General features: G+C 39.6%; 2 protein-coding genes across 3 annotated transcripts in view; one reads left to right on the forward strand and one right to left on the reverse strand.

The window, feature by feature from the left end:
- Nucleotides 1–12,487, forward strand: part of LOC118836883 (WD repeat-containing protein on Y chromosome-like) — a 175,262-nt gene extending 162,775 nt beyond the window's left edge. The window contains exons 26-28 of the mRNA XM_036744003.1: nucleotides 2,704–2,894; nucleotides 10,329–10,423; nucleotides 12,337–12,487. Coding sequence (XP_036599898.1) covers nucleotides 2,704–2,894; nucleotides 10,329–10,423; nucleotides 12,337–12,487 — 437 coding nt within the window. The remainder of the gene's footprint in view (nucleotides 1–2,703; nucleotides 2,895–10,328; nucleotides 10,424–12,336) is intronic.
- Nucleotides 12,488–24,482: 11,995 nt separating this feature from the next.
- HSPH1 (heat shock protein family H (Hsp110) member 1) overlaps nucleotides 24,483–25,683 on the reverse strand; it is a 30,905-nt gene continuing 29,704 nt past the window's right edge. Inside the window, exon 18 of one of the 2 annotated variants that reach the window (XM_036744404.1) lies at nucleotides 24,483–25,394. In XM_036744404.1, coding sequence (XP_036600299.1) covers nucleotides 25,191–25,394 — 204 coding nt within the window. In that variant the 3' untranslated portion in view covers nucleotides 24,483–25,190. The remainder of the gene's footprint in view (nucleotides 25,395–25,683) is intronic. The other variant, XM_036744405.1, reaches the window with a different exon arrangement.

The following is a 25,683-nucleotide window of genomic DNA, read 5'->3' on the forward strand; positions in this document are numbered from 1 at the left end:
CTGAGAAATCCAGCTGGACTGATGGCGATGAGTTTTGTTGGGAATTGTGTTTCTACAGATAACAATATTTGAAATCTAGAAACAACCTGGAAAGAAAACATCTGATTAAGACCATCATTTTATTTGGGGATTTGATATCTCTGGCTGATGAAATCTTTTGTAATTTTGACTTGATCAGTCCTTTACCAAATTATATTTTATACTGTATCATCCTTATTTGTGTACATATGTCATCTCCTCCTCCATTAGGGTGTAAGTTTCTTCTTTCATCTTTGAATCTCTGTAGTAGCAATTTAGATTTGAAGATCTTTCCCACCCATTAATAGGCCATGTGACCTGCTTACATCACAGGAAGCCTGAGTCACATGTGGTGGGAGGAGCTTCCAGACAAGAAAAGGAAAATATGTCACAGGAAATGCTGAGAGAGAGAGAGAGAGAGAGAGTGAGCAGTTGTGGCTGCTAATGGCCGCCTCCTGTGATTGTTAGAACTGAACAGGCTGGCTTAGCTGTACTGTGAGTTTGTCTTTGGGGAAGACCCCAGCAGGGGGTCGGAGAGGTTTTGGGATGGAGAGGCTCCAGGCTGTGATATTGTGTGTGCAATGTTTTACTGTATTGCTATTTTACTGCCTTGCTGTTTCAATCTCCTCTAAAATCTCTCACAGTCTGGACAGGAAGCATGGAGTAAATGCTGTTCCATTTAACCTGGAACACCTTCAGCACAAGCAGCAAGAGCAGACAAGTGATTATAGATTTCCTATTAACAAGGGCAGTTTTCACCCGTTTGCAGAGCTGCCACTAAGGTGGGTCTACAGGCACTTTGCCCATCCGCGCTGAAACTTAGATGATGTTGACAGCACCTAAGATTCTTCAACGAGCTTAGACTTGATGCATTATCAAGCATCCCAAGGCGCCCTCCTCAGCAACCTAGCACCGCTCTGCTCCGTTCCCCAACCAAGCAGCAGCTTCCTGAAAAGTGTCTTCTAGCATCTTGAATTCTCTGTCTCTGTATCCCCTGCTTCCCATGAGGCAGTGTCCTGGAATAACAACAGCAAAAGCAGTAATACCAACTAGCATTTATACAGCGCTTTAAGGTTTGTAAAATATTTTACAAGCAACGTCTCATTTGATGCTCGCAGCAATCAGGTGAGGACCCTGATTATTCCCATTTTACAGATGAGGAAAGTGAGGCAGACAGTGGTGAAGTGACATATCCAGCATCAACAGCTAGTAATTGTCTGAACCTGGATTTGAATTCAAGTCTTCCCCACTCCAGGTGCAGCTCTCTATCCACTGCACCACCTAGCTGAATCTGAAGTCGAAGTGTTTCTAAGTTACCCCACACTCCCAACTGAATTTTGTCTTAAAGTTCACTCGAAAGGCACCGTTCTGTGCTGCTTGCTCCTGAGCGCTTGCCCCAGGTGCCATGATGGCTGGTTATAGCTCTGCATATTTGCTCTCATCCCTGTGCCTATGCTCAAACTCTCTTGCTTCCTGGTTTGCCTCTTGTCTTCCTCTGAACCTTCTCCTCACACTTTCACATGTGTATGGCATGAGCCACGTTCCTCTTTTCCTTCCAATTTCCTGGTAAGTTCCTTCTCCAGGAAGTTTTCCTCAGTTAATTCTGCCCCTTTTCAAATATACACAATCCTTGTCCTAATTATTTTAGCCTTTAGCTTAGGAAATATTTATTAAGTTCTCGCTGCATGTAAGGTATTGTGCTAGGTACAAAAGCAGGTAAAATATGTCCTCATGGAACTTAGAGAAAACACATGCGTAAATAAAAGTACCGCAGCGTAGGCAAGATGAGAGCACGAAAGAAGTACAAAGATAAGGAGGTATAAAAGAGAACGATGTGACCGTGGTATATTAAAGAGCCTGACTGTCTGGTGTGGAGGATCTGTGTGCGTGTTGCAAGTGGATTGTCTTGTCTCTCTTATTGATAGCTGAGATTTTTATGGTGCTTGCTAGGTGCCAGGCATCGTGTTAAGGGCTTTACAAACATTCTCTCATTTGATCCTGACAACAGTCTTAGAAGCTAGGTGCTTTATTATCCCCATTTTGCAGATAAAGAAAGTGACTTGCCCAGGGTCACACAGTTAATAAGTACCTGAAGCCAGATTTGAACTCGTCTTCATGACTCCAGGCCCGTCACTCTGCCCACTCTGCCACCTAGCTGCATGGCTATTATTAAGGCAAGGACTACATCTGTCTTAATCCTATCCCACTGAGAACAATCGTAATAACATGTTTGTGAAGTACTTTACAATTTGCAAAGCACTTTCACAAGCATCACCTTGTATGAGCCTTGTATAAGGCAGACAAGCTCATTGATCATTCCCACTTTACAGACGAGGACATTAAGGTGCTGAGAGGTTAAGTGACATATAGGACTGGGACCTGGGCCCTCCCATTGTCCTGCCTTTGTTCTTCTACATTCCAACTACATTAATACCGTGGACATTCAGCAGACATGTTGAATGACTTGGACTATAAATGGAATATACTATGGTGGTGCTTCTCAGTCCATTTTCCCTGGGATTTTTTTAAATATAGAAGTACATATGCTGAACTTCAGTGTGGTCAAATAACGAGCCTTAATTGATTATAAAGGAGGCACATGGGATCTTAGCACGGAGTCTTCCACAATTAGAGAGCAGATGATTTCCTGCCATCTTCTTATTCAATGATATTTCTTCCTCTTAGGGACTTTTGGGCAGAGTGAGCTCTGGGATGTTTTTACATCTGCCTCCTGGAAGCATCCTATGGTGCCGTATGAAATCCTGATGGATCCACAGAGTATGCCAGTCCATCAAGTGTTAGCAGAAGATGTTTCAGCTTTACAAATTGATCGTGTGGGGGAAGACAAAATGATTCAGGAGAAATCCAGTGCCAAGGTTGGTGCTCGAACTTCCAGGCTGCTTGCCTTCACTTTAGGACAACTTTATAATTAGCATTAGATCATAGGAGATGGCTAAGTGGTGAAGTGGATAGGGCATTGGACTTTGAGTCAGGAAAGCCTGGGTTCAAATTCTGCCTCAGACATCGACTAGCCATGTGATGCTTGACAAGTTACTTAATCTATAAGTTTCCTTATCTGTAAAATAAGGATAAAAATAACATTTCTGTCAGGCTTGTTTTGAGGATTAAATAAGATAACATATGTAAAGTACTCTTCTAAACTTCAAGTGCTATATAAATATATATTTACTTATTTGGAGGCAATCAAGGTTAAGTGGCTACCAAATACAAGGCCAGATTTGAACTCAGGTCCTCCTGACTCCAGGACCAGTGCTCTATCCACTGTGCTATCTAGCTGCCCCAATATTTATTATTATTATAAACTCCAGACATGAAAAAATTTTAGGCAGGACCTATAGAACCAAGTAAAAATTCTAATATAAGCAACTCTCCCCTCCCCCACCCCTTTTAAAGAGTCAGGCTGGCAAAGCATTGAGGGAACTGACCTTGAAATCAGGAAGACCCGGGTTCAAGTCCTGACTCTGACACACACTCACTGTCTGACCATGGACCAATCACTTAATCTGTCAGCATTCCCAGGCAACTCCAATACCATTAACCAGACAGTTCTCATTTTAGATAAATTGGAACAGGCAAATTGCAGGTTCCAGCGGCAACTTAGATTAGTGGGCTTCAAGGCTGTAGAACCCCAGAGGCGTTGGAGCTGTGGAGAGCCCTGCAAGGGGAGGTCTGCAGAAAGTCCCCATTAAGTAAGACCTGACTATAGCAACAGGCACCTTGCTGCTATGCCTCGGTAGAGGGAGTTTTCACAGCACAGATTCTTTTTACCAATTAAATCATGGGTTCAAACAAACAAATGCTGCTTCTACACAAAGATGCCACTACTGACCCCGCCCCTATCAGTAGGGCATGTGATTCCAGTCATTTTTCTAATGCTAGGGATATATCTGTACTGATTGGTTCTTATTCTTTGCTCAGTTTACCTGATGACCATTATCCCTGACTTGTGAGATTGTTGGCTGGGGCTCAGGGCGCAGTCTAGTACTTTGATGAAGAAGAAAGTTAAATGTCTTGCGTAGGAGTATGCTTATTGACCCTGACCTCATTAACACCATGTTAAACCAATTGAGCTAAATCAGTACAGAAATGGGGACTCCAACCAAGAAAGGACATCTCTAATCACTCCATTCAATTCAGTTTTCAATTCAGTAAACATCAATAGAGATCTGGACTTGGAGTAAGGAAGACCTGGGCCTCTGACACTTAATCAAACCATAGGTAAATCACGTAACTTTGCAGAGACTCAGTCAACCCTCAAAGATAAACATTCTGAAACTGAAGTCCATAGAATTTCTCTCTTCTACCCCACTCCCAAGAATTTATGGATAGATTTTAGAGTCCATGAATTTGGATGCAAAAATAATTTTTTTTTCACTAACTTTTTAGCATTTCCTTCAATTATTTAAAAATGCAACTCTGAGAAGGGGTCCTTAGGCCTCACCAGACTGTCCAAGGGGTCTATGACACAGAAAACATTAAGAGTCTCCTAGTCTAAAGCTATAAATTATTGATTGTTTGAAATCTGCTTGCAGTAGGTTGAAGGAGTTTCCATATTGGCAGGGAGAGTTCTTACACCATAGGCAAACATTTATTGAATGTCTATTGTATCTAGGCACTGAGCTAGCTAGGCAAAGTGGAAAATACAAAGAAGACTAATACAAGATCTCTACCTCAAGGAATTTAACAATCTATTATTAAATATATATAAAGGTTGTACCTTAATGTTAAGATGTACCAAGATTAACAATTTGGTCACGTTATTTATGGAAGAGTTAAAAGCTGGAAGTGTGAATTTTTAAAAAGCTCTTTAGATTTGGATGAGGCAGCTAGGTGGGTGCAGTGGATAGGGTGCTAAGCCTGGACTCAGGAAGACTCATCTTCCTGACTTCAAATCTGGCCTCAGACACTAGCTGTGTGACCCTGGGCAAGTCACTTAACCCTTTTTCCCCATCTGAAAAATGAGCTGGAAAAGGAAATGATGAACCATTCCAATATCTTTGCCAAAAAAAAAATTCCCAAATGGGGTCATGAAGAGTTGGAAATGACTGAAAAGACTGGATAACAACTAGATTTGTATAGATTTAGTGGTCTGTGATTCACACCAGCTTTTCAAGAAATTTCAAGAAACCTCAGACAGCAAAGAAGGTCATTTTACAAGCTGTCGTTCCTCTCCACTTATTCTGCATATCAAAGCAAGAGACCTTGTTTGCAAAGTGATATATATGCATCTTAGGTTTTCCTGAACAGACTGGGAGAGGGCCTTTTGGAATTCAGATCACACAGGGTACCTTAATTGTGTGTTTCTGTCAGGAGCCCAAAACGTGGTCAAAATAGGAAACAAAGTTCCTGAGCAAGCAGAGCTTAAGAAAACCTACCAATTCATCAGACACACCAAACCCTTGATAATGAAGGCTCAAGAAGCCTTCCCAAGGTTATACAGAAGTACCACTCTGGCTGGAGGAGACTGAGGAGCCGTGAACACAGCACCATGGACAGCGTTTTCAGTGTATCTTGGCTTCTGCAGTCTTCACGTGAATCTGCTTTTTTTTTTTTTTAAAGGAAACAAAAATAAAGATGGAAGCTGAGGACTAGAACAGGTTGAAAGCAAGGGGGATTGATAGTAGATTAAACTTTTGAATTCAGCAACATGTTGCTTTTAGGAAAAGCTATAAAAATGAGAGATATACACAAACACACAAAAAAAAGGTCAGGAGTAGAATTTATTATGTGAAAAAAGCAGGGGTAGTAATCCTGATCTCAGACAAAGTTAGATCAGATAGACTTAATCAAAAGAGAAAACTAGGGAAACTACACTCTGTGTCAGCCATATTATTCAATATTGTTTTAGACCATTTAAATAGACAGTGTAAAAAACTTGAGAGTATACCTGCCAAAATAGAAACAGGAACTACACAAATATAAACACAAAACACATTTTACATAAATAAACTTAGATCTAAATAACTGATGTAATACTTATTGTTCATGGGTAGGTAAAGCCAATATTTTAAAAATGACAATTTTACCTATTTATGTAATACCATCCCCATTAAAATACTAAAAAATTATCTTACTGAGTTAGAAAAATAATAACAAGGTTCATTTGGGAGAGCAGAGGATCAGGAACTTCAAGGAAAACAAAGGAAAAATGTGAAGGAACCAGATTTAGTAGCATCAGACCTTAAACCACATTACAAGGTGAGAGCATTGTTAAAGTGTAAAATGGATAATTTTGATTATTTTAAACTAAATTTTTCTTGTATAAATAAAACCTGTGCAGTGTAGAATAGAAGGAATGCAGAAATTTGGGAAGAAATTTTCATAGACAATCTCTCAGATAGAATGTGATTAGGATGGAATATTGCTGTGGCACAGGAAATGATGAGTTGGTTGATATAGAAACACATGAAGTAAAATGCTATCCACCTTCATAGAAACAGATGACAAGTGGAAATAAGCAAAGTATGGTCTTACATATATGTGTATGGGTGTATATGTGTATACATGTGTGTATGTTTACATATCTATGTATAAACACACACATAATACATACATGTATCTTGCGGGTGAGGGGAAAATAAAGTAAAAAGTGCGCAGCAGAGAACAAAAGAAAACCTACAAGGAAGCAAAGAAAAGCTGAGCAGCTTTGAAAACAATGTGTAGTATATATTATATAGGTTTTCTTGACATGGAAATTATTTGCTCTAAATTGAATCCTCTCATGTTCTGCTGTGTACATGGCAATGTTTTTTTTTTCTTATTTTGTATTTAAGTTTAAAATAAATTTTAAAACTTTTTAAAAAGAAAGCAAGGGGGAGAAGAAAAAGAAAGAGAAAGAGAATATGAAAATCTTAACAAGTGCAAGCAAAAATTAAACAGAAATTATCCAAATTACATGCTTTATTTCTAAATAAGCCCTTCATTTGAACAGCCCTACAATACACCAGGCTTGAGGGAAACTAGATTACAAATTCAAATACAGGAATGAATTTAAAAGAAAAGAAAAAACAAGTTCAAATACTCAGTTAAGTAAAGCCCAAACATACAACAGTTTAATCCAAGGAGCATTTACTAAGTATTTGCTATGTGTAAAGTATGTTGGGCACCAGGGATGCAAAGATCAAAAAACCCCAAACAAACTCCCAAATTCCATCCTCAAGGACCTTACATTCTACCAGGGGCTACAATTGATAAATAGATAAATAAATATGCATGTGCTAATTTGAAGAAGAAGAGAGGACACTAGTAAGTCATGGTTCCTCATAGGAGGTGGCACATAACCTGCATCTTAAAAGAAGGCAGAGGGCATTCTATGAAATGGAGGGGAGGAGGGAGCATATTCCAGGAATTAGGACAGCCTATGCAAAGTCCTGTAGGTGGGAGAAGCAATGTCCTTTTCAGGAAATAGACCATTTTGTCTAGAACATAGAGTACGTGAAGGAGAATAAATGTTAAATAAACTTTGGCAAGAAGGGTCATCTTTTCATCAAAGACGAAAACTGAAGGAAGAATGAATCGATGATAAGAGATTTTGAGGCATGGAGAAAAAGGAAAAAGGAAGGGCATGACAATACGACCTCTATTTTATCATAAAAATAGGAAGTAAGGCTCTCTGTGGAGAGGGTGGGGAAGAGGAGATGGTATGGGAGATTTGAGGAGAGAGGAACAGGTTTGGAATACCTACTCTGGAAAATATGATATGAAGAGAATAACAGGATTGCCATGCAGCAATGAGCGTGCAGTTGAAACTAGATAACATTAATTTGTAATGAAGACAGTACAGTTGAATAACTTTTTCCACTAGCATTCAGCTGCACATGGATAGGAGCAGATAAGGTTGATGGTGGGAATAACTTAAGGTTGGGGTTTGGCGAAGCATGGTGATGGGAGAAGGGGGAAGAAATTCAAGGACAACTGGTAGTAAATGGTTGAATTGGTTAATCTTAGGGTCAAGACTGTGAAAGAAGAGAAGTGAAACCAGAGCAGGAGTATTCTATTAAAAGAATGGAGTAGGAGTAAATGGAAGGATTGGTAGTCACAGTAAGGTCAAAGAATAAATTTGAAAATAATGAGACAGAGGAAGAGACTAAATAAAAGAAAGGAGGTTGTAGTCAGAGAAGAATTTCAGCACAGTTACATATAATGCACCAGTTTTCATTCAATTTACAGAATCAAAGAATTTCAGAGCTTTATTATAAAGCACCTCAGGAGCCAGGTGTTCATGTAAGTTTTGTCTCCACAACTAGATTATAAATAATTTCTATAATGTTCTCTCCCAAAGAATATAGTGGGTTGATGGGTAAGCCATATTTGAGAGCTTTTGCTAGGGAATAGAACAAGAAGACAGAGTGATTAGGATGGCAAAGGACCTCCAGTTGCTCGCATATAAGCATTAGTTGAAAGAATGAGAGATATTTACATGGGAGAACTAAAGACATAAGAGAATGGAATAGCTGTCTCCAAGTGTGTTTGAAAGACTAAGGAAGATTTGTTCTGTACGACTAGGAGTAATAGATGGAAAGTCACTGTAAGGAAAAACATCTTTAGAGTTAGAGCTATCCCAAAATGGAATGGATTGACTCTGAAGGCAGTGGCTTCTCTTCCTCTGAAGTTCTTCAATCAAGGACTTATTTGTTGCGGATGTTGGAGAAGGGACTTTTGTCCTGATACTGGCTAGGGTACCAGGTACCTAAGGTGCTTTATAATAAAGCTCTGAAATTCTTCGAGTTTATGAACAGAATGAAAGCTGACACATTATATCAGTGTTCTACCCAGCGTGGCCTGGAGTTTCTCAGGACAATTCTCCAACTTCCTTCCAAGGAAGAATAAAGAAAAAAATGAAATATTCTTATATAAAATCATTCTCTGACTGATTAGGGTTAGTTGGCTTGGTCATTGGAAATCTAACTTCTCTAATGGGAAAGAAAAACATGAATGCACCTGGACTGACAGTCATGAGACCTAGGTTCTAGTCTCTTCCTGATTGGCCATGCAATCTTGGGCAAGTCAGTTGGCCTCTCTGACCTCTAGTTTCTTTGTCCATAAAGATGCCACAATGGAGAAGTAACGTGAGCTAGTAAACAGGACTTGAAGGTGTCAGGAGGCCCTGAGTTCAAGTCTCTCCTCAGACACTTAATGGCTATATATAGACCCTGTACAAGTCACTGAACCTCTCTCAGTTCCAATGTCCTCATATGTCTAATAGGAATAGTAGTAGGGGAATGATTCCAACTTCCCAGTTCTTCAATCACCTTACTTCCCGGGATCTCTCTCCTGCACTCCAACGACAAAGAGAGACAGTCAAAATCTTGACCTTGATACGCTTCTATGTCCATGTTCATGAACTTTGAAATTCATTTATATGATCTTTGAAATTCATTTATATGATCATAACCTTTTAGCATTTCATCTTTCTCTCTGCCTGTACAACCCTTAGCCTTGTCCTTCAGCCTCACCATGACTGCCAATCCTTTCACCCCTTAGTTCTTTCCCAGGCCATCACCCCTTCCCTTGGCTACTCTCTGCCCACTTCCCTATCTTAACCCCTTGATGAACAATATCAGCTCTACACTATCCACACTTTAATCCCTTATCCACTTGTCCAATCACTGATAATGTCTTGTTAAATGCCAACCTACGATTACTCCTACACCCATGCTGCTAAACTGAATAGGAGAAGGCCACCAAACCAGCTATCTTCAAACCTCCAGTGGCTCCCCTTCTATTCTCTCTCCTCTCAGCTGCAGACCTTCATACATTACTGAGAAAAACGAGGCCATTCAAGGAAAGCTCCCTCTTCTTCATCCTCCTTATTTCATTTCCCTCAGACATTTATTTACTAGGTTTGTTTAAGTCCCCTAAAATGGGAGCAAGAATTGAGGCAGAAGGATTAACATTCTATGATTATTCCCTTATAAAAGGAGATTGCATTTGGAATAAAAGAATTCATATTTTTTTCAAAAATCTAAAACATATGTAAGAGATTCTCTATTCTAATTCTAGTCCATTTTTGTTTTCCAGAGCAAACTGAATCCAGAGAGGTTCAGTCACTTGCTAGGGTCACACAATGAATTAACAGCTAAGCTAGGATTAGACTCCAAATGTACTCAGTGCATTTCGCTCTCTACTATTACCATTTGGCTGGTAAACTATATCATGTAGAAGCTGATATATTGAAATGACAATAAAAATCCCATTGCACAGTGTTTCAGCTCTCATCTACATACCTCGAGGCTTATTTGTGTTCCCTGGTACTATTGGAATGGTGAGATTTGTCTTCCTTCTGCTAGGCTGAACAGACTTTGGACCTCAACATCCATGAAGATCCTCCCACAGATCTTGAAATAAAAAAAGAAATTAACACGCAAGCTCCTCCGCAAATTAGGTGAGTAAATACAATATGGGAAAATAAACTTCTTGGGCTTCTAAAATCATTCAGGGGCCCTCAAACCTGGGTTGTGATAATCAGTTCAGGGTTCTTTTTTTATATCACTAATAATTCTGTGACTTGGGGCAAGTTGCTTGACATTCCTTCTATTGCCTCATCTGTAAAACGGGGATATTAGTACCTGTTTGGTTACAGGTGGTTGTAGGAATCTAAAGAGACAAGGTATGTGAATGGCAAAGGCCGTTTATTTTTTATTATATCATTTATTTCTCACCATGACCAATATATGCCCATTTTTCTTCAGTGTGTAGTTATTAAGTGTCTACTGTGAGGCAGCTAGATGGCACAGTGGATAGAAATCTGGACCAGGAGTCAGAAAGACCTGAGTTCAGAGCCTACCTCAGACACTTATTCTCTATGCGACCCTGGGCAAGTCACTTAACATTTGCTTCAGTTTCCTCATGTGGAAAATAGAGATTACAATAGTATCTACCTCCTGGGGTTATTATGAGGATCTTACGAGATTATATTTGTAAGGCACTTTGCAAACCCTAAAGCACTATATAAATGTTAGCTATCATTAATATTATTAATACTATGCATCTAGCACTGTGCTAAGTCCTGTGCTAGCTGTGTGACGCTGGGCAAATCATTTAACCTCCGTTTGCCTTAATCCACCAGAGAAGGAAATGGCAAACCACTCCAGTATCTTTGCCAAGAAACCCCCATGGACAGTACGGTGCCCAGGATCATAAAGAGTCAGACCCAAATGAACAACAACCATAGAAGAGAAAAGAACAAAAAGAAAAAGGGAATCATAACAACAATAAAGTAAATTTAAGGAACTTGGGCTAGAATAGAGTGATAAGGATGCAAGGAGAGTCTGTGGGAGCAGACTGGGGTCAAATTAATATAATCAAAACAAAACGTGGGAACCAAGTGCTTCCTTAAATGAGGAAGAAAATAATTAAATGGATACAAACACAAACTCAGTAATTGCATTTTAAATGTAAATGGATTTAACTCTCCAATAAAATGAGCCCCACTTCTCCTGGGTCTGCTCCCGGGAGCCAATTAGAAAAAGTTTAATTTCTCTTCTACATGACAATCCTTTAAAAACTTGAAGGCTTTTCCAGCCTAGTCTTTCTCAATTTATTTTGCTTGTCAGGGTCTCCTTCTCCTCATCCACCTCTACAGATGGTTATAAAGCTCCAATGAGATAACCTAGGTAAGATCCTTGAGGTCAGGCACTGTTTTGTTCTTTTGTGTCGTTGTCTCCCCAGAACCTAGCACAGTGCCTGGCATATAGTAGGTGCTTAAAAAATGCTTGTTGATTGATTGACTGAATGAAGTGAGGATCAAAGAAATATTTTTGAAGGACACCTCAATTAGGAAATGGGGAGAAAAAAGAGAAGGGTAGATAAAGGAGGCTGTAGGAGAAATTAAGGAAATAAAGGTGAACTAGAAAAGTACAAAACCATAGAATCTTATGGCTTTTAAGGAACATATCAAGAAGAAGATGAACAAAAAGCATCACGTGGAACTCTAAGGTGAAGATCCTTAGGAAGTCATTGAAAACTGTCGAGTTTTCATGGAATGGTAAGACTTTCTTGGAATCCAGGAGAGTGTTAAATAAGCATCACAAGCAATGAGAATCAATTGTTCTTCAAGGTATACAGAAATGGTTAGGAAAAAAGAGATGTGAGATCCTTGGAGTGAGTAGTAGAATTGAGCCAAGACTATTTTTCCACATCTGCTAGTGAAAAACTCATTTTGACTATTTATACAACAGGAAATCTATACAAACGGGAGATTATTTGGGGATGGAGTGCTAAAGATAAGAAATAGGCTTCCCATAGTGCTGCCTATGTCATACTAATTTACATTTTTATATGGTTCTATTTTCTTAGGTTGCCACAAGCACAGACCAAGAATTCCAACAGACCATTTAACCCTGGGTGGCCCAACGCCTATCACACACTTAAATGTCATGAGATTGCCAATATTCCACCTATAGGAAGAAAACCAGATTTGTCTGTTATTGGTACAGACTTTTTTTAAAGTGATATTAAAGATAAGAGTAACCAAAGTTACTTCAAAGGACTGATCCTTTAGCTGCTCCCTAGGAAGAAAAATTCAAGATATTTTCTTTTCCTCTTAGTTTTTTCTTTTTGAATACTAAAGAAACTTATGTTTTTTTTTTAACTCACACATTTCTTTCACTGTGAAATCAAAAGGTCTAACAGAGTTTAACCCAGGGATTCTTTTTTCTAAATTTATTTTATTCTGAACTTACGAAATAAAACAAGCATTTCTACAACACAGTAGAATAGGAAAAAAAAGATGATTGTACATGAAACTGCAAATCTATTATGTATAACTTGCTATCCTGTTAATATATAATAAAGTTATCATGTTTTTTTTCCTGTTTTCTCTCCCCCCTCAGAGATAACCTGGGGTCCACAGACCACCCCCCTCCAAGAGTTCTATGTGTATATTTTAGGGGGTCTGTGAACTTTGGAAAAAAAATCACATTCACTATATGGAGAGTGAATAAAAACCCATTCACACTAATACAGTGTTTTTGTAATCCTGTGTTTTATTTTATGCATTTAAAAACATGATTCTTAGAAAAGGTCCATATGTTTCACCAGTTTGCCAAAGGAGTCCATAATAGATAAAAAGGTAAGAACTCTTGGTCTGAGCTTTTCCTTCTAAGAGTCAAAGAATAACAAGACCAAAAAAAAAATATTTGAGCTGGCATCTGAGCTGAGCTTTGAAGGGTAGCTAAGGAGTCTGTAAAGGCTAGGGGAGAAGAAAGTGAACTCAGGGAGGCAGAACAGCTTTTCCAAAGGCATAGAGATGGAGGGTGGAATGTTATGTTTGAGCAACAGTCAATGAGGCAGTCGACTAACTTGTATTGAACACCTACTATGTTCCAACACTGTGCTAAACACTGCAAAGAAATAAAAACCAAAACCAAAAAACCTTACCTACACACACACACACACACACACACACACACACACACACACACACACACTAGTCTCTGCTCTCAAGCTCACAATCTAAGGGGGGTGACAACATAAAAATAACTATGTGCAAATAAGATATATACAAGATGAATTAGAGATAATTTCACAGGGAGAGCGCTAGCCTTAAAAGGAATCAGTAAAGGTGATGGAACAAGAAGGAGGCCAGTTTGTCTACAGTTGCCGATGTCCAATAGGAGTTAGAAATACTAGGCTGGAGGTCACTCCAGAGGTTAGGACTGGATAAATAGATTTAAAAATCATCAGCATAGAGATGATAATTGAATCTAGGGAATTGGTGAGATCACTGAGTGACTTCATATAGAGGGAGAAAGGAATTAGGAGAGAGGTCTGTAGAGATAAAGCGATTTGTCCAAGGTCACAACTAATCAAATTACTTTACATCACATTGTAGTTTATTCTGGTCCATTGTTCAAAGAATTGGGCTCACAGAAGCACGAGCTGACATAAATTAAGGGAAAATTCACCTCTACTATTCTTGGGAGCACTCAGTAACAAAGAAAACAAAGCAAATCCACATGTGAGAATTATATCCTGACATCCTATTAGTAAGTTCACTTACCTAGCTAGAAGAAGAGTCTCCTAATTGGCTGGTGATATTTTTAATAGGCCAGAAATGTTGAGCAAAAGTCAAGAAATATAAGAAAAAAACCACAGGAGTCAAAAGAAGAAGAAAAGCATAGATAAGAGTGAGGAAAAGAAGGCAGATTAGAAGAGGCTTTTTTGCCTTGATGGTGAGAGATGGCCAACGACAAAAGAAAGAACAGCTCTGCTGTCTGGTCTGGGAAGAGAGAGGTGGGAAAGGGGATTAGACAAAGCATCTGCAAACAAAATGTTCTCTGAAAGCCTAGGACATTTCTAAAAAATGTTTTTGTTGGGGGGGGAAGGGTGAGGAATGAGTAATGGGACAACACACAACCACCCGGACTCCATTGGTCCTTGGAAGCCTGTTTAAATACATCAACTATTACAATTCAACAACCTGGGGAAAGTGGAAGATGGGGGAGGAGGGCAGAATCTGCTGTATATAGCCACAAGCTGAGCCAGGTTGTGGAAAGGAATGTAGCCTATATGATAATGCGTTCATGCTCCTCTCCTGGCTCCTCTCCTGACTCCCTGGATTTCTCCACCATGTCCCAGCAGCCTTCTCACCTTGGAACATGCCTCTAACTTGTGGCCTTCTTACCATTGGAGATCTCCCTCCCTCCCTGCTCCTTTTAGCTTTTCACCTCCCTTTTACGTGTTATTTTCCTCCCACTGAGGCATCTCAATGGTACCGTAGATAGAGAGCTGAGCCAAGAGTCAGGTAAGACCTGAGTTCAAATCCAACCTCAGATACCAGTTGTGTGGCTTTGGGCAAGTCACAACCTCTAATTGCCTCAGTTTCCTCAATTGTAAAATAGGGATAATAATAACACCTACTTCCCATGGGTGTTGCAAAGGTCAAATGAGATACTATTTGCAAAGCACTTAAGCCCAGCTGCTGGTACATAGTTGGTGCAGAATAAATGTGTATCGCCTTCCTTACTTAGAATGGAAGCTCTTTAGGAGCTGGGACTGTCTTGCTTTTTGTTTGCATTTGTATTTCCAGCATTTTGTTCAGTGGCTGGCACGTAGTAAACGCTTAATAAATGCTCACCGATTTGACACATTTCAGCACGAACAGAGCTGGGCATATAAGTTGTTTTTTCAGTGTTGATTGATTTCAGTATTGATTGATTCCAATTTTCCATTTCTGAATGTGGCTTGAAAAAAGGCAAGTTCAGGAAAATGATGATGGCATAGTGCAAAGCTAGTTCTTCTAGCTCTCCTGTATGGTGTTCTCACTCAGACAACGTTGAAATTCTTTGCAGAGTTCAAGTCATCTCAAGCACCATACTATGCACCCACCCCAATCAGGGGAGCAGATAATGTTCCGTATGAGTGCCTCCCGGATAAAAGAGCAGACAGTGCCACCCTCTTTGGCCCAATGCTCCTTAAAAAGACAAAACCCTTGTGGAATAGGCATCTGCATTTTCAAAGGCCTGGCTTTCGGTGTTCCAATCAGGGAACACAGAAAGTCAGATACAGCTGGTAAAAAACAAACAAACAAAAACAAAAAAAAAACTGTTTTGAAACCCCAGCATTCTAGATCTGGAAGGTACTTTAGAGACATATTATCCAAATTCTTCACCAACGTAGGAATTCTTTCTCTGATGTTCCTGAGAAGTGGTCCCTCAACTTTTGCTTGAACGCCTCCAATGACAAAGAATCATAAGCATGCATGAAAATAATAATGATAATTTGTTGAAACTGAACTTGCCAAAGCTACAGGATCCAGTCATGCAGGAACCAGAATCTGGGGTGCTTTGGCAATCAGGGATTGAGATGTATATGCAGAATTGAGAGTACAGTAAGACACTCTCTGCTCTTTCTTGATAAGAGACAGGGTTTAAACTTGTCATTTCATTGATATAGGGAACTACTTACTGAATGAGGAAACTCCCTCTACCAAAGTAGGCAAGCACCTCTGCAATTTATATAGTCAGAAAGTTACCCCAGAACATTGAGAAGTTAAGTGAGGTTGACAAGGGTCATGCAACCAATATGTTTCAGAGATAGGATTTGAATGCTGTTAAATGATAAAGAACAGGCTAGGTCCCAAAGAAGAGATATGGGAAAGGACCTGCCTCCTCTGCAGAAGTGGGGGGCTATGGATATGGATTACTTACATATAAAATAAGGCTTTTTAAAACATATTAGTGAATTTTGCTGATCGTTTTTACCTTTTTTATATTATTAGGGACGGCTTTCTAGATGGAGTTGGGGAGTGGGATACAGTGTAAAAGTAGGTGATGTAAAAACAAAAGATAAAATTTTATTTTTTAAAAAATGCTACTGTAGAAAAAATTACGACTTTTTCAGTAATTATGGCATAGCTACTCTGTAATTCTGGCTAATGAGAACCAAATCTTAAAATTTTAAAATGATAATTATGCTGCTCTATTTTGGGGGGGGGGGGCAGGAGGGGGCTTGCCAACTTCCACCCTGGTATTTGACAGAGAAATAAGTGGCCCTGAGCTCAAGCCAAATGAAGATGGCTATACTATTCTTACATGTGCTAAAAGGCACTCATAAAATAAAATCTTTGGTGATTCAACACCTGAGAGCTCTCAAAGGTGTCACACGTTAATTTAGTGTCTACAGAGTGAAAGGTAATGTATGAAAGGGTCCATGGTTGGATTTCCCACCCCCCCACCGCCCCCCATTTGGTACATTTTCTGTTTTTGAGCCCTCAATAAAATGTCATTTTAGAACTGCAGGAATATCTGAGGAGAGCAAAGCTTATGTGTGTGTGTGTGTGTGTGTGTGTAGGTATATATGTGTATAAACATACATACACATATATGTATGTCTGTGTGTGTGTATATATATGTGCATATATATATGTGTGTGTGTGTATATATATACATATAAAATATTCCTATAGATCACGTAGAAATCACTCTCAACAAATATTAGTGCTGGTAAAAAAAAAAATCATGCCATTTTTCTGTACTTTTCCTCCCCTGGGCAAATGTTCAAGTGTAACAACGATACTGCTTGCTGCTACTGTGGCTGTGTAAGACCAATAACACCAGCACACAGGGGGGCTCCTAGCACAGGTTCTTTGATCTGCTTTTCTAAGGTAAGCAGCTTTAAGGGGTTTACAATCTCACTTTAATTAAACATACATAGATCATTCACTTGGTTCAGGGGAAAAAGTCAGCATCCTGAACTTCAGAGCAAATACAAACAGAAATTACAAACAGATTATATAAATAGAGCAAAATAACACAAATTAACAGACAGGCTTCTATCTGTCTGACCATAGCAATACATACACAGTTACCAGAGAAAGAAGCACTAACATCTGGGTTTTCAAAGCTGGGGGGTGGGGCTCAATGGCTACCCAGAGTCTCCATACCAACACTCTTCCAATGAGTGTGCCCCAAACAAAATGCTAACCTCAGAGTATATATATACTTCTTCAGGGTCAGAGCACTTCACATCTCTTGAGGGTTTCACACCTCTTGTGACCAAACTAGCAAAAGGATGTAGGCCTTCCTACAAACAAAGGCAAGGCTCAATTAAAGGCACTTGGTTGCCTTAGTGCTAAGAAGCACTCCAAAAGAAAAAAATAGCAAAAAGTCCCACTTTCCTTGCCATTACATCAAAGCAGCTCTATAAGACTATAAATTGCAGAGAAGCTGGCAACCCATATAGGTAGAGGGAATTTTCTCACCTATGCCAGGGAAGTCACAGATCTGATCAATCCTTCTATTCTCTATCCTTCTTCCCCTGCAATGTTACTTATCTGATCTTAGACTATGACCTAAGGAAATAGCAAATGTAAAGCATTTTATCACTATAAAGCATGGAGACTATAAGGACATCTTACTATAGCTATTTGCTGTTGGGTATTATACAGAACTTTTAGTCACATAGTATTGAAGATTCAATTGCTAATGTTGCTATACCTGGAATTCTATTAGAAATAGGAACCAAGAAGATGGTGGCTAGAAAGCAGGAACTAGTGTGAGCTCCCCGCCAAGTCCCTCCAAAAACCTATACAAAAATGGCTCTGAACCAATTTCAGAACTGCAGAACCCACAAAATAGCAGAGGGAAGCAGGGGTCCCGCCCAGGACAGCCTGGATGGTCTCTGGGTGAGGTCTATCCTGCACGGAGCTGGGAGTGGAGGGGAGCGGAGCAGAGCCCAGCGTAGGTGGCATGGGCCAACCAGACCAGGAGCCAGGCAGAGCATGCCCTAGCACCCTGAATCAGTGAGCTGAAGCAGTTACCAGACTTCTCAACCCACAAACACCAAAGACAACAGGGAAGGTTAGTGGGAAAAGCTGCTGGGGACAAAGTTTATAAAGGAGTTCGAGGTTCGGCCACTGTCCCGGGGGGCAGAGGAGGTGGGGCGGCTACAGAACTACAGCTGCAGTTGCTTCCGGCCCTAGGCCCACCTGGTGGGAGGAATTAAGTGGTGGATCAGAGCAGGAGTGAAGAGCCTGCTGAAGATCTAAGTCCAGTCCAGGTTGGGGGTTCTTGGGCAAGAAGGAGTGCTGGTGTGGCTGGGCTGGCGCATCCCCCCAAGCTTGGAACATAGTTCTCTTAACTCTACAAGCAGTCATACCCCACTGAAAAACTCAAGAGTCAAGTTAGTTGGCTGGGAATATGGCCAGGCAGCGAAAATGCACCCAGATTCAGTCTCAGACTTTGGAAGCTTTCTTTGGTGACAAAGAAGACCAAAACATACAGCCAGAAGAAGTTAACACTGTCAAAGAGCCTACAACAAAAGCCTCCAAGAAAAACATGAACTGGTCTCAGGCCATGCAAGAGCTCAAAAAGGATTTGGAAAAGCAAGTTAGAGAAGTAGAGGAAAAATTGGGAAGAGAAATGAGAAGGATGCAAGAAAACCATGAAAAACAAGTCAATGACTTGCTAAAGAAGACCCCCCAAAAATATTGAAAAATATACTGAAGAAAACAACACCATAAAAAATAGACTAATTCAAATGGCAAAAGAGCTCCAAAAAGCCAATGAGGAGAAGAATGCCTTGAAAGGCAGAATTAACCAAATGGAAAAGGAGGTCCAAAAGACCACTGAAGAAAATACTACCTTAAAAATTAGATTGGAGCAAGTGGAAGTTAGTGACTTGATGAGAAATCAAGATATTACAAAACAGAACCAAAGGAATGAAAAAATGGAAGACAATGTGAAATATCTCATTGGAAGAACCACTGACCTAGAAAATCTCCTGAGAGAATTTAAAAATTATTGGACTACCTGAAAGCCATGATCAAAAAAAGAGCCTAGATATCATCTTTCAAGAAATTATCAAGGAGAACTGCCCCGATATTCTAGAGCCACAGGGCAAAACAGAAATTGAAAGAATCCACTGATCGCCTCCTCAAATAGATCCCCAAAAGAAATCTCCTAGAAATATTGTCGCCAAATTCCAGAGCTCCCAGATCAAGGAGAAAATACTGAAAGCAGCCAGAAAGAAACAATTTGAGTATAATAATAATTGAGTATAATAATCAGAATAACCCAAGATCTAGCAGCGTCTACATTAAGAGATCGAAGGGCTTGGAATACAATATTCTGGAGGTCAATGGAACTAGGATTAAAACCAAGAATCGCTTACCCAGCAAAACTGAGTATCATGCTCCAAGGCAAAATATGGATCTTCAATAGAGGACTTTCAAGATTTCTCAGTGAAAAGACCAGAGCTGAATAGAAAATTTGACTTTCAAACACAAGAATCAAGAGAAGCATGAAAAGGTAATCAAGAAAAAGAAATTGCAAGGGACTTACTAAAGTTGAACTGTTTTGTTTACATTCCTACATGGAAAGATGATGTGTATGATTCATGAGACCTCAGCATTAGGGTAGCTGAAGGGAATATGCATACATACATACATATATATACATATATATATCTATATGTGTGTGTGTGTGTGTGTTTATGTATATATGTATATATGAGTGTGTATGTATGTATATATGTATGTGTGTGTATATATAGAGAGAGAGAGAGCGGGCACAGGGTGAGGCGAAGATGAAGGGAAGATATCTAAAAGAAATAAAATCAAATTAAGGGATGAGAGAGGAATATATTGAGAGCAGGAGATAGGTAGAGATAGAATGGGGTAAATTATCTTGCATAAAAGTGGCAAGAAAAAGCAGTTCTGTAGGAAGAGAAGAGAAGGCAGGTGAGGGGGAATGAGTGAATCTTGCTCTCATCAGATTTGACCTGAGGAGGGAATACCATACATACTCAAATGGGTATCTTACCCCACAGGAAAAAAGGAGGAAAAAGATAAAAAAAAGGGGGGATGATAGAAGGGAGGGCAGATGGGGGTGGAGGTAATCAAAAACAAACACTTTTGAAAGGGGACAGGGTCAAGGGAGAAAATTCAATAAAGGGGGATAGGTTAGGAAGAAGCAAAATATAGTTACTCTTTCACAACATGAGTATTGTGGAAGGGTTATACATAATGATACGCATGTGGCCTATGTTGAATTGCTTGACTTCTTAGGGAGGGTGGGTGGGAAGGGAAGAGGGGAGAGAATTTGGAACTCAAAGTTTTAAAAACAGATGTTCAAAAACAACAAAAAAAAAGTTTTTGAATGCAACTAGAAAATAAGATACACAGGCAATGGGGCATAGAAATTTATCTTGCCCTACAAGAAAGGAAGGGAAAAGGGAATGGGAGGGGAGTGGGGTGACAGAAGGGAGGGCTGACTGGGGAACAGGGCAACCAGAATATACGCCATCTTGGAGTAGGGGGGAGGGTAGAAATGGGGAGAAAATTTGTAATTCAAACTCTTGTGAAAATCAATGCTGAAAACTAAATATATTAAATAAAAAAAAGAGAAAAAAAAAAGAAATAGGAACCAAGGTGAGAGGTGGGATGGGGGCTGGGAAGGGGATATGGCCTGATGTCACCTCCATGGAATGATCGTCATCTTCTGATGGGTAGAATTTGGTAAAGCCACCCACAAAATATTCTATCAATTTCATGGGATTCATGTAGTGTTACAGTTGACAGGAATGCCTGAGATGATCTAGCATAACCCCCTCATTTCTTGAAATGGAAGGAATACTCCTCCATAATGCCCCCATCGAACGAATGGCACACATGACATAGAAGAATGGGTGGGTGCAAACTGTCAAAGGTGGTTCTGTGATCCACTGGCAGTCATTTAAAATACCAGCTTCTGAATACTGCCAGTCCAAGGACAATGATGCGAGTTAAGCCAGTAATATTTCTTCAAAGATGAGAAAAACAAATGGAAGGAGACTGCTTTGGACTTGGATTCACTGTTTTGGCTAGAGGCAGACTTAATTATGAAATTATTAATTATCAAATACTTCCCTAAAACTAGGTACAAATTTGTACTTGTAGAGGGACTTTCCTCATTGAGAATTCCCAATGAAATTCACTTGTTTTGTACAGTCTTCAAGGATACAAAGGCAAAATATGAAATGACACCTGCCCTTAAGAAGCTTACCTTCTACTGGTGGTGAAGGTGGGCAGGATGTGTTACAGAGACAAATTTGTACAAGATATTTTGAGGAAAGAGTATTAACAAGTAGGGACTTCATGAAAGGCTTCCTGCAGAAAGGTGGTCCTTTGAAATGAGACTTCGTGGAAGGTTAGGACAAAGGAACGCATTCTGGGCATAACACTCCATGCAAATGTGGGGTAGTGGAAGATAGAATATAAAATTCAGAGAACAGCTCAAAGTGGGTAGCTTGTCTAGCTAGATCATGAAGTGTATGAATGGAGAACAATATGAAATAATCCTGGAGAGGTAAGTTGAAACCAGATTTCTGAAAACCTCATATAACCAAGCTAAGGCGTTTCTATTTTAGAGGTAACAGGGTGCCACTAAAGTTTTTTTGAGCAGATTGTGCTCAGGCTATGCCTTAGGAAGATTATTTTGGCAGCCATGTGGGAGATGGAGTGGAAGAAGGAGATACCAGAGGCAGAGACCAATTAGATTATTACAACCATCTAGCCAAGGAGTGACAGAGGCTTGAACTAGGGCAGAGATCAGAAACTAGAAGGTCCTTTTAAAGACACCATGAAGCAACTGATTAAACTTGCTGTGCTCACCACTGGCTACAGATACGAAGTAGAAAGAGTTCTGCACTTGGCAGTCAGACAGCCAGGGCTCAATTCCTGGCTTTGTCATTTATTATCTGTGTGACTTGGAGCAATTCAACATTCATTCATCATTTCCTGTTTGTAAAGTGAAATCTAGCATCAAGTAGAAGTGGATCGGTTTGAGTCAGAAGACCTGTATGCAAGGCCTATCTGAAACATACCAGCTATTTATTACCATGAGAAGTCACCCAACGTTTCAGGGCCCCCAACCAACTCCTTAAGATACCTAACAGTTACGAATCCAATTTGAGGGAGTTTCTGCTATCAGTGACACCATTAGTTCAGACCCAGTACATGGAAGGCAGAACACAAAAACCCGAATGATAACCTGCCTCTAGTCAGCCAGTATACATCTATCCAAAGCAAGCTTAGAACCAAGGTCTCTCCTTGAAGGCTGGCCCTCTGTCCACTGTGCCACACTAGTTTTCACTAATAATACCAAGGGACTCCAAGTTATTTCAAGGATATGAGTAAACTAGGACACCTGGGGGGAGAGGTAATCATGAAAGGCCTCAGCACCTCATTCTTCATCAAAGCAAGGAAGCTAGGGACACTTCAGAGGTGGAGTCCTTTACAGACTGCTCTGAAATGGCACCGGGGTAGGACATGGAATTTGTGTGAATAGATGGCCAACCATTTTGGAGTAGCAAACACATGAAAATGAAATCGGACTTGAAAAGTAGGTAAGAACCATATTATGGACAGCTTTAAATGACAACCCAAGGCAATGTGGCTAATATGGAAATGTGTCTCGCGTGACTTCATAGGTAGAACTGATATAAAATCGTTTGCCTTCTCAGGGAGAGGAGACAGAAAGCAGGAAGAGAATTTGGAATGCAGAATTTTTTTAAATGTTAAAAAAAAAAAGTTTCAGCTCCACTTTCCACCACAGCTATTGACCTTACACTTCACATCATCCATAGCTCTAGCTCGATGTATTCGTCATGCATTATCCATTTCCACCCCCAAAAAAAGGCATGTCACTGACAAGTTTCTTGAGACCAGGGACAGTTGTCTTGGTATTCCCAGCACCTAACATGGTAAATGCTAACATATGTTAAATAGGTACGTTGATTTTTCTACTAAAAAGTCTTTCTTCCACATCTTGATATGTCTTCTTCCTCTTCCTCTCCCCTTTCAAATCTCAACTCAGTGATAACTCCTATGAAAGCAATCTTACACTCAGTCCTTCTAATATTTCTATCTGACCTGACACTTTTGCCCCTATCACACACTCCTTTATATTATACTTACCTAACCTTTAATACCTTCTCTTCCACTAAAGTTCCTTGAAAGGAAGAAGAAACTAATTTTAACTCATGTAACTTTCAGTTGTGTCTCACTCTTTGTGACTCCATTTGGGTGCCAGAGGGGTTTTGCCATTTCCTTCTCCAGCTTATTTTATAGACAAGGAACTGAGGCAAACTGAGTTAAGTGACTTGCCCAAGGTCATCCAGCTAATAAAAATGTCTGAGGCCAGATTTGAACTCATGAAGATGACTCTTCTGATTCCAAGCCCAGCACCTCTATCCACTTGCACCACCTAGCTAAACACCCCTGGAATACCTAGTGCCCAACAGTGTACCTTCCATACAGTAGAGGCTGTGGAACTGAATTAAGGCAGAAAGAAAGCATGTAATACGTTTTTAGAAGACTTGGAATAAGGTAAAACCCTCAGTTACTAAGAAAGCCTCATTCAGAATGGTCTAGTCTCTAATGAGTCAGGATCTGATTCAACAACAGGACATTTAATTTTTGGATCCATTAATAATTCTATTATCACTTAATGCCTATTAAACTTGTCTTCCTGTAATAATTTTGGGAATTCATTGTTTCACAGCTTCCAGAATAAGTGCTGAACAACAGTATGTGGAGCCTAACGGAATGAGTACTTCAAACAACATGAACACAAAATCACTGACATTCTACCACCAGAGAATGTTTTAGCTTTGTTCGCATTTGTGTGTGGAGGGCAAAGGATGGTAGAACAAATAGGCTACAGACCTCACCTCTCCAAAATGACCGAGTATCTTTGTTTTTATAAGTAATAGTAATAAACACAAAACTGAGGCACCCCCACCAAGTTGCTCATTATACCTTCTACACCTCAGTGTTCAGTCCTTACTTAAAAATGCTAATGTTAGCTTGTCTTAAAGCTGCCATATTGAACAAAAGAAATGGGAGCTGTAATTTTATAAACTGAAAAAAAAAAAAATTAAAAGGAATTTGGAGTTTCACAAAAAGTGGCCTGTCCTGTAAGCTTCTATCAGTGTTTAAAAATAACCAACAAAGCCAACAATTTAGAAATGACACCATTATATGAACTTTATTATTAAAGCTCATTAAATGCTTCACAATACCAGTTACAACAGGATCAACATTTCCTCCATTGGTAAATCTCCACAGGACAATGTACTGTTTAGCAAGAGATAAATTTTAAGTTTTTGTTCTGCATGCTACTAATACATTTCACTATCTTTTGTTTTACCCAGTGAAATATAAATAATAATAATGAGGAAAAAAGTCCTACCCTATTAGACGATTTTGGAAAGCCCTTATGAACTCGGATTTAACCATATTTACACACATACACGCCCACACACATGCGGAAATGGAGGGTAAGATGCAAGAAAACTACCTTGGCAGAAACAAATGCTTAAAGATTTTTAGTCACAACCCTCTTGAATGAGCAGTACATTTTTTTTTTCCAGAAGACAAAATCAATTTCATCCTTACTGATGCAAATGGTTAATACTGCACAGAAGCTTAGTATGAATTCACAATTCCACAGGAATCTGAAAGTTACCAAGGCAATTTTCCCTTTTAGGATCATAATGACTACAGACTTAAGCTTTGCATTTTTCCATATAATACACAAAAAATTTCTAAACATTCTTAAAAAAGAAAATATAAATAAGTCTCAGTATGTCTTTAAGAATTACATACTACTGCAAAAAATATTTTCTTCGTCATTTGTTGGTAGTGACCCTGCTTAACCTGAGGCGATTTAGTCCAAGTCCATGTGAATGGTGCTGTTGTCACTGGGATGGCAGTCTCCATTCTGGTGCAGGCCTTCAGCATTCAGGTTATTTTTTACTTCGAAACCTTCATTCTTATCCATATTGGGGCCGTTCAATGTCTTTTCCTGCTTGGGAGATTCTATTTTTGGTTTTGGTTGTGTTACAACTGGTTCACAAGTATGGATCAATTCCTGAGGCAGAAAGACAAAACAAAGTTAGCTCAGATTTCTTCATTCCTTTTTGGAGAGATCTTTCTTCTACACTTTCTAATTTCCTTTCCTAATGGCAATCTAGCCTGCTAAAATAGAACTTTATATATTAAACTCTTCCATAAATCTGAATTTTGCAGACCGAACAAAGACAGACCAAACATTTTCACCACACCATTCTTCTGTTCACTAAGCTGGTTAAGGAAAGAAAGCAGGAGCTTCATCGCTCTCATTAGGGAGAAAACTGGACTGCGGCATCACTGGTAAGAAG

The sequence above is a fragment of the Trichosurus vulpecula genome, chromosome 2 (genome assembly GCF_011100635.1).
Source record: "Trichosurus vulpecula isolate mTriVul1 chromosome 2, mTriVul1.pri, whole genome shotgun sequence".
Classification (NCBI taxonomy): domain Eukaryota; kingdom Metazoa; phylum Chordata; class Mammalia; order Diprotodontia; family Phalangeridae; genus Trichosurus; species Trichosurus vulpecula.